This window comes from Hyperolius riggenbachi, chromosome 3 (genome assembly GCF_040937935.1).
Source record: "Hyperolius riggenbachi isolate aHypRig1 chromosome 3, aHypRig1.pri, whole genome shotgun sequence".
NCBI lineage: Eukaryota > Metazoa > Chordata > Amphibia > Anura > Hyperoliidae > Hyperolius > Hyperolius riggenbachi.
This window is the reverse complement of record NC_090648.1, coordinates 100,699,026-100,712,670: the sequence shown is the minus strand read 5'-3', so window position 1 is coordinate 100,712,670 and position 13,645 is coordinate 100,699,026. Positions and strand designations below refer to the sequence as shown.

Genomic DNA, 13,645 nt, shown 5'->3' with positions numbered 1-13,645 from the left:
AAACTAGCAGACCAATAGAGAAAAATAACTGAGGAATGAAAGGAGTAGGAAAAACGTAACTGGGGGCGGAGTCAAGGCAGAAGGATAAAAGGACACAAAGACCCAATGAGAGCCAGCTCTGAAGAAGGTAGGCGGACCTACCGAAACTAGTAAGCAGATTGGCTACATACTTGCGGTGACGTCACCCGCACTTCCGGCAAACACTGCCGAAGTTCGTGATATGCTCTTGGGTCCACCTGGTAACCAAATTACTACATCCTTTGGAGAGTCGCCGGCCGGGACTCATTACCTGGTGAAAAGATCGGTGGACTTGTGAACACTACTGCCATCCTCTACAGCTCCGAAGTTATGTGAGTGAACTGATATTTAAACATATTGAAGTAGAGAACTGCTGTAACGTCAAATACCCGCTGTTACGGGGTAACCCTCTGGGACTGGTTGTTCCGCCTCTTGGGACTTGCTGATATAGGAAATCCTTTGCTACTGAAGTAATTACAGCCGCTGTACTGCCGATATACATGTAATATCTTATTGGCATGTTATTATGATAGACTGATTCCGGAGATCTCATTGCTGCTAACGGTTTCAAAACGCCCGCAAAGGACCTTCGTAACGCCCTCAGAACGCTCTTGAAACGCCACTGAGGTTTTATTGCTGCTAATTCTTATTATTACCTAGAATGGAAGTTTTAGTGGGATGATTCAATAGTGCACTATTGACTGACAGGTAGATTGCCATTGGAAAAAAAGATCTATAGAAAGGAGTGTTGGTGAGTGAATGGCAATTTGACTTGTGTGTGTGTGTGCGCATGATGTGTCATCATACTGGTTTTAATCCATTACGATTTTATTAAAGTATCAAAGTAATTACTATTGAAGGCGCCGGTGTATATGTTTTATTGTTTTTGTATTTTAGGTTGTGCGTTAACCTTTTTATACTGCTGCAGCCCGTTAGGAAAGTTGATCAGTTCAGCGCCACAACATATATATTGTCAATTGGGGGAGAATGTCTACAAGACGCCACTGGACCATGGACACACCAGGTTTAGAATATTTTTTTTCCCCCCTGGTTTTTGTCCTAGATGTCTTATGGTCAGGGGCATCTCATAATCTGAAAAATAAGGTATTTTGAATCCTTTAATGCTAAGCCAATAAGGGGTATTGGCCTAATTTAAAACCTTCTGCCTTGTAAATAAGTTTACAAAAGTAACTACTTTGGCGCCAGTGTCATAACAGATAACCTCTGTTCCTGACCTGAGGTTTCTACATTTTTTTTATTTTTTTTTTAATACTGAGAATTCTGTTGCTTTTGTGTTTGTACCGCCGACATCCCAGGATACACATTAGGCTCTTTGACTCCTGACCCCCTAAGATCACTGGAATAATAATTTCAGTGACCACTAAGTCACAACACAGAACTACTGTAGTTGCTATGCCGGTTTTCTTTAAAGTGACAGTTAATTTAAGACCGGCTCATTCTTCACCATTTCAAAGATTATTAGAAGTAGGCTCCAATTTCCCAAACCTCTGAATCAAGGAAATTGGTCATGTGACATATCTGTTGAATACTGTTTTAATCTAACGCCACAAACCAATGCTTCCAATGCATTCAGCGCAACCATTAGTGGGTTTAGTTCGCTGAATGATGTCATTTTTGGAGGATATTTACAGTTTTGGTACTTCACAGCTTCAGAGAAAAAGTGAAGCGCAACAAAAGCTACCGTATGTTTGGTGTTTTCTGAAAGGCCAGATGACACCTTTTCCTGGTCCTTGTGATGTACTGTGCCAATCCAAAGTCACATTTCCTTAATAAAAATTTCTACATATTAATTGGATAGTCTAAAACATAAACAATATATCTAAAGTCAAACAAATTCATCAGAGAGCTATAAAAACTAGTCAGGTAAACAATGGGTTTAGTATGTCTGGTCTGAGATGGGTACATTATGAAGCGGCCACTAAGGAAGTTGCTGGAGACCACCATGCATAGATTTCTGCTGCAGGATATGACTTGGTGGTGTTGTGGCAAATGGCCCATGTATGACCCCGATCTCATCCGACTGATTTCCTCCCTCAGATGCTCTCCACTGTCCTCAACATCATCATATTTGAAGACTGCCGAAACCAGTGGTCCATGAGCAGGCCGTTATTAGGTTTAATCCTCCTCAATGAGAAGGTTGGTATATTCTCGCTTACACCTATCATGTTCTGCTTTGTACTGTCCAGATTTCTGGGCTTCAATGCTTATTCATTCTGAAGCCAAAGTGTTCACAAAGTTGCACAGATGTATTTTTATATCATGATTTTTTATTTGTTTATTTTTTTCTATTACTGGCCAATCCACTGTTTATCTCTCAGTACTTTGCGGAGCTCCGGAACAGCATCGTCAGCAGTCAGCCCCCCGAGAAGCAGCAAGCCATGCACCTGTGTTTCGAGAACTTAATGGAAGGAATTGAGGGGAACCTACTCACCAAAAATAGAGACAGGTCAGTGTGAACCACATGACTCTGCACTCAAGGCAAGATATATATTGAGGATGGGGGTCATTTGTAATTAGTACCGTGCCTCTGCATCCCAGGATAATCAATGTTCTTGGGCAGGGGTGTAAAACTCACTCATGTAAGGGGCCAAATTCTGAAGCATAGTCTAAGTTGTGGGCCAAATTATTAAAATGTAACATTTATTGGCCTCAATTCACTAAGATCATGCTAGAGATAATAAGGCAAGAGAAAACTTACCTCCACACGTGAGAGAGTTCTCTTACCTCTTCATTCTTTAAGTCACCTCTCCTGTAGTTAATTTACCTCCTCTGTAGTTATTTTTACATGCAGCTAATTAACAGCCTGTCTTTAACTCTGGAGTTATTTTATGGATTGGAGAGTTAATTTAAAGACAGAAGAGTTAACTTTAGGCTTGCCTGAGGTAAAATGTTTCCTGAATACTACATGCCTTATCACCATGGTAACAACTCTAGAAGAGTTATTAAAGACAGGAGATAAGTTTAGTGAATTGAGGCCATTGTCTCAAGCTAAGTGGTGTAACTATATTGACCATTGGAGACACTCTTCTCTGCCTTCTGCAGAGTAGCACAATGGAGAAGTTTAATATTTACCTGCTCCAGGGTTGCTTCAGGACTCTGATCTTCCCGACAGCCACACGCTCTATGCTGCACACTCCCGGCTCTCAAACGCAGGTCACATGATCAGGAGCTGGAGATATGCAAGAAAAACACTGAAGCTGGCAGGAAGTACAGAAGGGGCTGGATCCCAGGAGGGGCCCCTTGCTAAATCTGCTGAGGCCTCATTGGTTGTATTTGCCCCTTGGCTCTAGCTAACAAGGTCTCACCCAGAAACACTGTCACTGATGTGCTCCTATGGATAGGACGGCAGGGTGTGTGCTGACATTCTTTTACTGCTTACAGTGATGCACATTTGAATCTCTCAAGGGCCACAGCAAATGGCAAGGAGGGGATACTTTTGGCCCATGAGCCTTGAGTTTGACACTTGGGGGGTGGGGAATGTTTAGAGGGGGAGGAGTTATGTGGGCACAGGTACTGGATTTCATGTTTAAGGACCACTATTGTGAATATATTTAATTTTGAAATGCATACCTACAAAATTTCAATTTCTTGCAGAGTAAAATGCACTATACTGTATTCCTATGTATCTGTCCCTTACAGTAGGCAGTGAGAATCTGACAGATTTGGACTAGTCTAAAGGCTCATACACACATCAGACTATAGTCTTTGGAAAATGAAAGATCACTGACCAATCTTACCACCCTTCATGTAGTATGAGAGCCATACCTACACAGTCTTTTCTATGGAGCTGAACTCCACATCAGAAAAAAATCTTTGCAAGATGCTGCACACAAAGATGCTGTACAGACACAAAAGATCAGTATCTGCAAAAGATCTGTTCCTGCCAAAAATCCATTCCTGCAAATTGCAATGATAGTCTATGAGATCTGCAGATCATCATACACACATTTAACTGACATTCATCTGCAGATCAAGAAATCATCCGCAGATCTGAAAATCCATCCTGGTGGATCTGATCTGCAGATGAATGTCAGTTAAATCATGTGTGTATGATGATCTGCAGATCTCATAGACTATCATTGCAATTTGCAGGAATGGATTTTTGGCAGGAACAGATCTTTTGCAGATACTGATCTTTTGTGTCTGTACAGCATCTTTGTGTGCAGCATCTTGCAAAGATTTTTTTTCTGATGTGGAGTTCAGCTCCATAGAAAAGACTGTGTAGAGTATGGCTCTCATACTACATGAAGGGTGGTAAGATTGGTCTGTGATCTTTCATTTTCCAAAGACTATGGTCTGATGTGTGTATGAGCCTTAAAGGGAAGGTTCAAGCAAAATAAAAAAATGAGTTTCACTTACCTGGGGCTTCTACCAGCCCCATGCAGCCATCCTGTGCCCTCGTAGTCACTCACTGCTGCTCCAGTCCCCCGCTGGCAGCTTGCCGACCTCGGAGGTCGGCGGGCCGCATTGCGTACATTTTTACGCATTCCCGCTAGTGCAGGAACATTAACACATACATTTTTACGCATTACTGGTTCAATGCGTACATTTTTACGCATTGAACCTGTAATGCGTAAAAATGTATGTGTTAATGTTCCTGCACTAGCGGGAATGCGTAAAAATGTACGCAATGCGTCCCGCCGACCTCCGAGGTCGGCAAGCTGCCAGCGGGGGACTGGAGCAGCAGTGAGTGACTACGAGGGCACAGGATGGCTGCATGGGGCTGGTAGAAGCCCTAGGTAAGTGAAACTCATTTTTTTATTTTGCATGGACATTCCCTTTAAGTCCTTATGGGGATTATCAGGTACTTCTTTTTTTATTAAAAAAAAAAAAAAAAAAGCACTTACCAATGGCAGTTGCTCAGTCCAACCGCCAAAACAGTGCAAATGAGTAAGAAGGCTGGCTGACGTCTTTTCAAAAGCCCTTTCTGAAGGGATTTATACCAAGAATTAAGAAAATAGTCACAATCCCCCATGTGGAGATGGATTAGTTCAAAACCTGTCAGATCTTATAGTAGGCATTAAAGAGCTGAAAGTGACAGAAAAGTGCATTTTTATTCTGGAGGAAATGTACATTTTATATGTATGTACAGTATTTTCAATTTTAAAAATGTTGCAATAGTGGTCCTTTTAAGAAGCCATTTGACACCAGGCTGTATGGTTAAATAACAATAGTAATTGCCATGATTCATATGGCCTGACAACTATTTGGCAAAAAGGCATCTTCAGGGGTATATACATGAGGAATTTTTACAAGTGGTGGCAGAAACACACTTGCCTTTTTGCAGCAATACCTGAAAACTTAAAGGGACACCGCGGAGTAAAAAAACCAAAATCGGAACTTACCTGGGGCTTTCTCCAGCCCACTGTAGGTCGGGAGGTCCCCCGGTGTCCTCCTGGCTCCTCTCCTGGTCCCCCCGCAGAAATCACTACCGTTGACGCCGAGTGTCGGGATGACTCTTCCTGAACGGCCACGCTCGTTGTCATCACGCCAGCCGGCTGCTACGCGTCATCACACCAGCCGGCGTGACAGTACTGCGCACGCGTGGTTTTCTAACTGTAAACCGCGCATGCACAGTACTGTCACACCAGCCGCAGTGATGACGCGTATCGGCCGGCGTGATGACGACTAGCGTCATCGTTCAGGAAGTGTCAGCCCGACACTCTGCCCCGGTGTCACCGGTTGTGATTTCTGCAGAGGGACCCAGAGAGGAGCCAGTAGGACACCGGGGGACCTCCCGACCTACGGTGGGCTGGAGAAAGCCCCAGGTAAGTTCCGATTTTTTTTTTTTCTTCTTTTTACTCAAGAGTCCCTTTAAAGAGAACCCGAGGTGGGATTTAATTATGTTACTGGGGCACAGAGGCTGGTTGTGCACGCTAATACCAGCCTCTGTTGCCCCATGGTGTGCCTCCATGTCCCCCCTGCGCGCCGCTATACCCCCCGCAGTGCTGGCGACACGCAGCGTGTCGCCAGCACAATGTTTACCTATGCGCTGTCAGTCAGCGCCGCTCCCCCGCATCGGCGCTTCCCGCCCGTGTCCCTTCCATCAGCGGGAGGGAAGGGACACGGGCGGGTAGCGCCGATGCGGGGGAGCGGCGCTGACAGACAGAGCTTAGGTAAACATTGTGCTGGCGACACGCTGCGTGTCACCAGCACTGCGGGGGGTATAGCGGCGCGCAGGGGGGTCCTAGAGGCACACCATGGGGCAACGGAGGCTGGTGTTAGTGTGCCAACCAGCCTCTGTGCCTCAGTAACATAATTAAATTCCACCTCGGGTTCTCTTTAAAGCAAAACTCAATTGAAATTAAACTGATGAGATAAACAATTGCATCTTCCTACTAATTATTATTTTTATTTTTTTAGAATCTTAGTTTTATTTTCTGTTTAAAATTGCTAAAAAATAGGTTTGTTTTATTGTTTCAACTGAACGTTCCTTTAGTGTCTGAGAGCTACAAATTTATGAACTGTTTAGCTATTTTATCTGATCCATGTACTCAGAAGCTGTTCTCTGACAGGAGAGAGTTTTATGGGCTTATCAGTGTGTGGGATACACTATAGTCCTACTACTAGAAAGAGAGAAACTGTCATTTGCTTACCTGAATGTTTAACCCTTTCATTAGGAAAAAGAAAAATATATGAACACAGCAGGGATGATGCAATACATACATGTTTATCTCATGTCAGGTACCGTTTATGTATCTTGATGAAATCAAACACCTGCTTCTCCAAGTTTCTGGAGAATTGTACAGGATAAATGATGAATCGTCTGTAGCAGCTGGCCTCAGCCTCTCCTCACACTTGCCATTTGTTTCCTCATCAGGTTTACGCAGAATCTGTCAGCTTTCCGACGAGAAGTCAACGACTCAATGAAGAATTCAAGCTGCGGCCCCAACAGTAATGAGATGATGAGCTGACCTCCCCCTTCACCCCATCCATCCTCTCCTCACCACCTTTCTCCCCTTGTACAAAGTCCTGCACATTTTTTGGTAATGTTTTGAATTCTTTCTACGGACAGGGGAATTAAATACGGCGAGTGGATCTCTGCCTCCTCCCCCCTTTCCACAGAGCGGAGGCGGGTGGGGTGCTGATGAGCGAATGTGAGAGACACACCTGTTCACCTGGACTTGAGCCCTTATTGAAAAATTACAAAATATATATATAAATATATGTATGTATGTGTCATATTGAGTGACCAGTAAAAAATCACCCACCCCCCTCCCTTCCTCCACCACCCCCCCGCCCCACAGATTACCCCCTACTTATCGGTGTGGATGTACGGGAGAGCGGCAGAGCATTGCGCTGCTAGAGTGAGGCTCTGCAGAGACTGCACTGAAAGGGTGAACAGGTTCCGCAAGGACATTTTGTAATAAACAATTCCTGTATACTGAGGGATGCAGCCCTCTCACTGCTCTTATTTTGACTGTGAGGTGAATGTTTAGCATTACAGGCCTGTCTCTTGTTGGTTCCTGTAGACTTGACGGGAAGAGCAAGAGAGAGCGCCCGAGTACCGCTCAGCACATACATGTCCTGCACTGGAGCATTGTGAGACCGCTGTTGGATGAAGAGCTCACAGTCTGACTGATGGTTGCCTCAGTATTCCTCAGGGAATGGTTACACCGGCACTAACACGCCATTTGTGCCCCTGCTTCAGGCTATGCTCTGCAGTAACTCGGAAGGTTCCCCTTGTACTACTAAGACTCATTGACTCTATGGAGGAGCGGTGGCCCCTTTTCTTTTCAGCTCTGGGGACAGCAGCTGGGTAAAGCTATTTTTATACAGGTTATTTTGCCTACACTGAGAAAAACTTGTGGTACAGGAGAACTTGTTCGGAGAGCCCTTTTAGTAGTATGTGACTATCCCCTCCCATGTGTAGACTAAAGCAGATGGTTAATGGATGGTAGTGCCTTTGTTGCTATGCCCTTTCATTACTTTTTTTCCCCCCGTGGAAGGAGCTTAAGGCCACATCCCCTGTCCACTGTGTCCGTGCTGAAGGTCCACGTAGGGTGGATAGCGACCTTAAGAGTCTGTTCCAGTCACACATTTTCACTCAACTTCTAGGGCCTGTTTGTGCTCAATAGAGGCCACCTTTTTTTATTAGTTTTTTTTTGTTTAGTTTTTTTCTAGAAAGTAATGACATGGCCTGTTTTACTATATAGTCACTAATATTACCCATAACCATGGAGATTCTCTGTGACCCATCTGGTTTTGTGAAGGGTATTTTAGAGTTTGGACAGATTATGTCCCACTTATTCTAAGGACAGAGTAGGAATGCATACAGAACTGCCGTATGGGTGTGGGCGGATCCACGCATACAGAGCCGCTGTGTGGGCGGATCCACGCATACAGAGCCGCTGTGTGGGCGGATCCACGCATACAGAGCCGCTGTGTGGGCGGATCCACGCATACAGAGCCGCTGTGTGGGCGGATCCACGCATACAGAGCCGCTGTGTGGGCGGATCCACGCATACAGAGCCGCTGTGTGGGCGGATCCACGCATACAGAGCCGCTGTGTGGGCGGATCCACGCATACAGAGCCGCTGTGTGGACTTGCTGCAATGCTGACTTCTACTATGCTGAAGCTGAGCGGTTAGCATTTCTTTACAGTCCGACCATCTGAAGGCTCGTTTACATAGATGCTTGTCTAGTTTATTTTATTGGTGTGGGAAACATGTAGAAATCTCTGCCACTATTTGATTCAATTCATGTCATTCCGATATCACCATAGATGTTTATAGGAAACTTTTTTTTTTTCAAAAACACTCATGGATTGGCCCTAAAAGCTCATTCACACAGCCCTTTTCTTGAGTGTTTTATTCTGCCTATGGAAATATATAGTGATAATGGAGATGGTCCATATGGGTGAACATTGGTGGCATTTGGTCAACTGCACTTGAAAGCATCTGCAGTTTCAGAGGGAATGTTTACAGAAAGTTGGCCAAGAAAATGGAGGCCCAAAACAGAGCTTATTTAAAGGAATGATCTGCGGAGAAATTAAAAAAAAAAAAAAAGTTCCACTTTCCTGGGGCTTCCTCCAGCCCGGGGCAGCCGTCCTGTGCCCCCGCCGCAGCTCAGGTGGCTTCCGGTCTTCTTTGCCTGCGGGGTCGGCCTCTTCTGCGTTCCCCCGTGGGGGGGGGGTCACGTGGTCCGGCCGACGTCATCTGGACGCTACTGCGCAGAACTACTAGGCCTGCGCAGTAGCGTCCAGATGACGGCAGGACGACGTGACCTGCGCAGAAGAGGCCGACCCGGAACTCGACCTGACGAGTTCGGCTCCGCCGGCGAAGAGGACCGGGAGCCACCGGAGCTGCGACGGGGGCCCAGGACGGCTGCCCCGGGCTGGAGGAAGCCCCAGGTAAGTGGAACTTTTTTTTTTTTTAATTTCTCCGCGGATCATTTCTTTAAAACCTTTAATCAGCTGTGTAATCACTATAGCAACTGGAAGCTGGTTAATAAGTTCAGGCATTTTCCTGGATGGTCAAATGGCATTTTTCTCGCTATTTTTAACAATCTCTCAGACTGCACTCTTCCAGGCTAGCATTGCATCCACCACGATAGTTTCAGAAAGATGATCACTGAGGCCTCTCCATAGGATAGCTCAATTGTGCTGTAGGGTTAAACATGCCAGCCTGATGAAAGCAAAGAGGATTTCATTATGTTGTGAAGGGGAACACTACTACATTCCACTATTTACATTGTATTGTTTCCTGATTAGCACTTATCTCATGTGGCAAATCTGACAAGAGTGACCCACTGACCTGCTGTGTTCTGGCTTGCATGCAAATTTGATCTAGAGGCTTGGAATTAGGCTCCTCACAACCAGCAGGAGGAGCATTGGCCCAAGTCAGGAATAGTGATGGTCATGTCTTAGAACTCACAGAGAAGCATGTGATCAGTTTGGTCAGGTGACAGATATGTAAGTAGAGATGTGGCGAACGGTTCCCGAACCGTTCGCCGGCTAACATCTCCAAATCCCTGGGGCTCTTACTACTTCCGGGTTGCACTGACCCGGAGTAGTAGCCTGCGCTGCCCGGCGTAGCGCGTTCTAGAACGCGCTCCTGTTGCCGGGCACTTTCTGCGCGTGTGCGTGACGTCATGAATGACGTCACGCTCATGCGCAGAGAGTGTCCGGCAACAGGAGTGCAGTTCGCCACATCACTGTATTAATGTATACAAGAGCTACAGTTGTACACTGCCGGTGCAGCTGTTCTAGATTATCCAGTTGGATGGGTGGTAGCTAAAACAATTTGAGATCTACTTTCTTCTAGACATTTTGGATTGTTCTTTACAGTTTTATAAGTGAGACTAGAAAAAAATGTTCTAAGTAACTGCAGTATTCAAGTTTGAGGCTTAGGCTCAACACACACCATACAATCTCGGTTGTTCAATCTTACCACTTTCATGTAGTATAAGAGCTTATCTAATCAATCATACTAGGTATTTTCAATCTGTTGGCCCTTATACTACATAGATTTGGTAAATCTGTATAACCAAGATTGTATGGTGTGTGTTAAGCTTTAGCCATAGAACACAAGTTTAGTGAATCTACTTGCAATTCCCGTGATTGGACACAGAACAGGTTTCATGCTTGTACTGTAGTAACGGTGTCATTAGTAGCACTTACTATGGTCTCTTATACATGACTCAAAGCAACATGTGTTAGGTAGAAGCACTTCTTAATGCACTTATTTTGTAGGGTGATTGGTTTTTTTTTTTTTGTTAGTTTGAATCTTGCACTTGTATCAAAAGGATTATGTGTGTGACTGTTATTGGCAGACTGGTGAGCAGAGCTGTGATCTGCAGATAGTGGTGCACAGATATATTTCAAGATTGACCTCTCCAGGACACTATCCATGGTTTGATGCTGAGGGTCAGGACTGGCTGTTCCTGGTCATTATAATTTGCGCAATTCTATTGAAGATTTGTCAGTGAGGCAATCTGTGCTCCTTCACTCCTCTGATTAGTGTGCTCCTGCATATTGAAGTGCTCAATCATTTGTATATCCACCCTTAAAGAGAACCTTAGGTGGGTTCTAAGAACGGTAATGGCACACAGAGGCTGGGTCTGCATATACTGCCCAGCCTCTGTTGCTATACTGATCCCCCCCACAGGCCCCCCTGTGCTCTGCTTACCCCCCATAAATCGTACGCCGAGATGTCGACACGCAGTGTGTCGCAGCCGGCTGTTTACCTTCCATCTGTCACTCTCGCCGCTCCATAGCTCCGGTCCCCGCCTGCATCCTTTCCCTCCAATCAGTGGGTAAGGAAGGGATGTGGGCGGGGACTGGTGTTATGGAGGAGGTGGTGAAGCGGCGAGAGTGACAGATGGAAGGTATACAGCCGGCTGCGACACGTCGACAGCTCGGCTTATGATTTATGAGGGGGTGAGCAGAGCGCAGGGGGGCCTGTGGGGGGAACAGTATAGCAACAGAGGCTGGGCAGTATATGCAGACCCAGCCTCTGTGTGCTAATTTGCGTTCTTAGAAACCACCTCGGGTTATTTTTAACCTCCTTAGCGGTAACCCCGAGTCAGGCTTGGGATGGAAATCTGCAGTTCAGAGCAGTAATCCTGAGTTGGATCCATCAAAGGTGAGGAATGTGCAGGGCGGCTGCAGATCTATCAAGCAGTATTATTTTTAGGGTCTGAAAGCTTGTGAAAAAATTGCACCGCTTTTGGGAAAAAAAAATCTGGCTATAATCATAACGTTAAGTAGCAAGATTTGGTTGCTGGGATATGATACGTGTGGAAAAAGGCGCCAGGTATCTGCAACCACTATTCATGCGACCAACTAAGCGAGGATAGTTAAGTTGAAGGCCGCAGGTGAGGGTCCTCGTTTGCGCCTGCAGAGGCTTCGCTATGTCCCTTTTTCACATGCCCTATGAACAGGCTCAATACTGCTGCAGAAATCCCATCTAGTGCTGGACAAAAATATTCCAATTATTTAATATATTTTATGGATAATTTTTTTAAGAATTTTTCTGATTTGACAGTATACTTTACTAGTGACATTCCAGTGTAATGAAGACACATTTATGTGCAGGTTGGGTGGGTCCTTTTTCAGCCAGATTAACATGAATAGGATAGCCCTGGTTTGTTCCCTGTGGACAAATTGGCCAATTAAGATTGGATGTGTGTATGCACCTTTAGGCTTCTTTCAGACTAAGACGTTGCGTTAGGTGCTACGTTAAGGTCTCATAACGTGCACCTAACGCAACACATGGTGGTGGTGGCAGCAGAGGATGTTAGCAAAGAGTTGCTTTAAGTGGCTTTTGATGCGTCCTATAGTACGCATGCGCTGGTGGAGACCACGTGAGCGGAACACTCCGCATCATGTGGTCCCGCCAGTGACGTCAGCACAGTGCAGTGAATATTAATTAGCCATGTGGCTAATCACTGCGCCTGTGCAAACAGGCTAACGCGGCAAAGACGCTTTAACGCCGTAGCATGCTGCACTTTAGATTGACGTGCAGCGTTACAATGTAACGCAACGTGGGCACTGTGAATAGCCCATTGCAGTTACATTGCTGTGCGGTGGGCTGCGTTACAGGCTGCACTAACGTGTGCCAGTAACGTCTAACTGTGAAAGCAGCCTGAAAGGAAACCTTAAGTGAGACGGATATGGATGTTTCCTTCTAAACAAGTCCTGCTGATTTCTTTGGCTGCAGTAGTGGTTGAATCACACACCTGAAACAAGCATGCAGCTAATCCAGTCTGACTTCAGTCAAAGCACCTGATCTGCATGCTTGTTGAGGGGCTGTGGCTGAAAGCATTATAGACACAGGATGGCCTGGTGCACACCAAAACCCGCTAGCAGATCTGCAAAATGCTAGCAGATTTTGAAACGCTTTTTCTTCTTTTTCTGTAGCGTTTCAGCTAGCGTTTTGCGGTTTTGGTGTAGTAGATTCCATATATTGTTACAGTAAAGCTGTTACTGAACAGCTTCTGTAACAAAAACGCTGGCAAAACTGCTCTGAACAGGTGTTTTTCAGAGCGGTTTGCGTTTTTCCTATACTTAACATTGAGGCAGAAACGCATCCAAAATCCAAAAAATGCCTCACCCCGGGAGGATTCGTTTCTGCAAAACGCCTCCCACTCTGGTGTGCACCAGCCCATTGAGATACATTGACCAAGGGGATCCGCGGCTGCAGAAATGCTGAAAAAGCCGCTTGGTGTGCACCAGCCTGATCAGCAGGAAAGTCAGGCAACTGGTAGGGCCTGTTTACACCTGAGCGGGAAGCGTTCCGCGATTAGCGATCGTGATTAACGTGCATAGCACGCTAATTGTTATCGCTCCAAAACCGGCGCAATGTCCAGTGATTTATTTTTTTTTCCGCGCTAATCGCGGGAAAATCACTCCTGCAAAACGTTCTGCGGTTCTAAGTGTGAACGGGCTCGTATTCTTTTAAAAGGAAAAATTCCATATCCTTCTCAGTTTAGATTCTCTTTAAGCCAATTGATGTTCCACTACAGAGCTGATATGTTTATGCACTACAGGGAGGCAGGAAGTACAGCCTGCAACCAAAACTTACCCTCTGCTGCAAGTAGTTACCCAACAGGCCCTATGCAAATGTTCACATGTTCTGCATAATGCTGCACTAACGCAAAATAA

General features: G+C 45.5%; 1 protein-coding gene across 1 annotated transcript in view; it reads left to right on the top strand.

Moving 5' to 3' along the window:
* The window catches only part of XPO7 (exportin 7), an 88,876-nt gene extending 81,449 nt beyond the window's left edge, over window positions 1–7,427 (top strand). Inside the window, exons 26-28 of the mRNA XM_068274706.1 lie at window positions 2,077–2,175; window positions 2,358–2,485; window positions 6,860–7,427. Coding sequence (XP_068130807.1) covers window positions 2,077–2,175; window positions 2,358–2,485; window positions 6,860–6,953 — 321 coding nt within the window. The 3' untranslated portion in view covers window positions 6,954–7,427. The remainder of the gene's footprint in view (window positions 1–2,076; window positions 2,176–2,357; window positions 2,486–6,859) is intronic.
* Window positions 7,428–13,645: the final 6,218 nt, after the last annotated feature.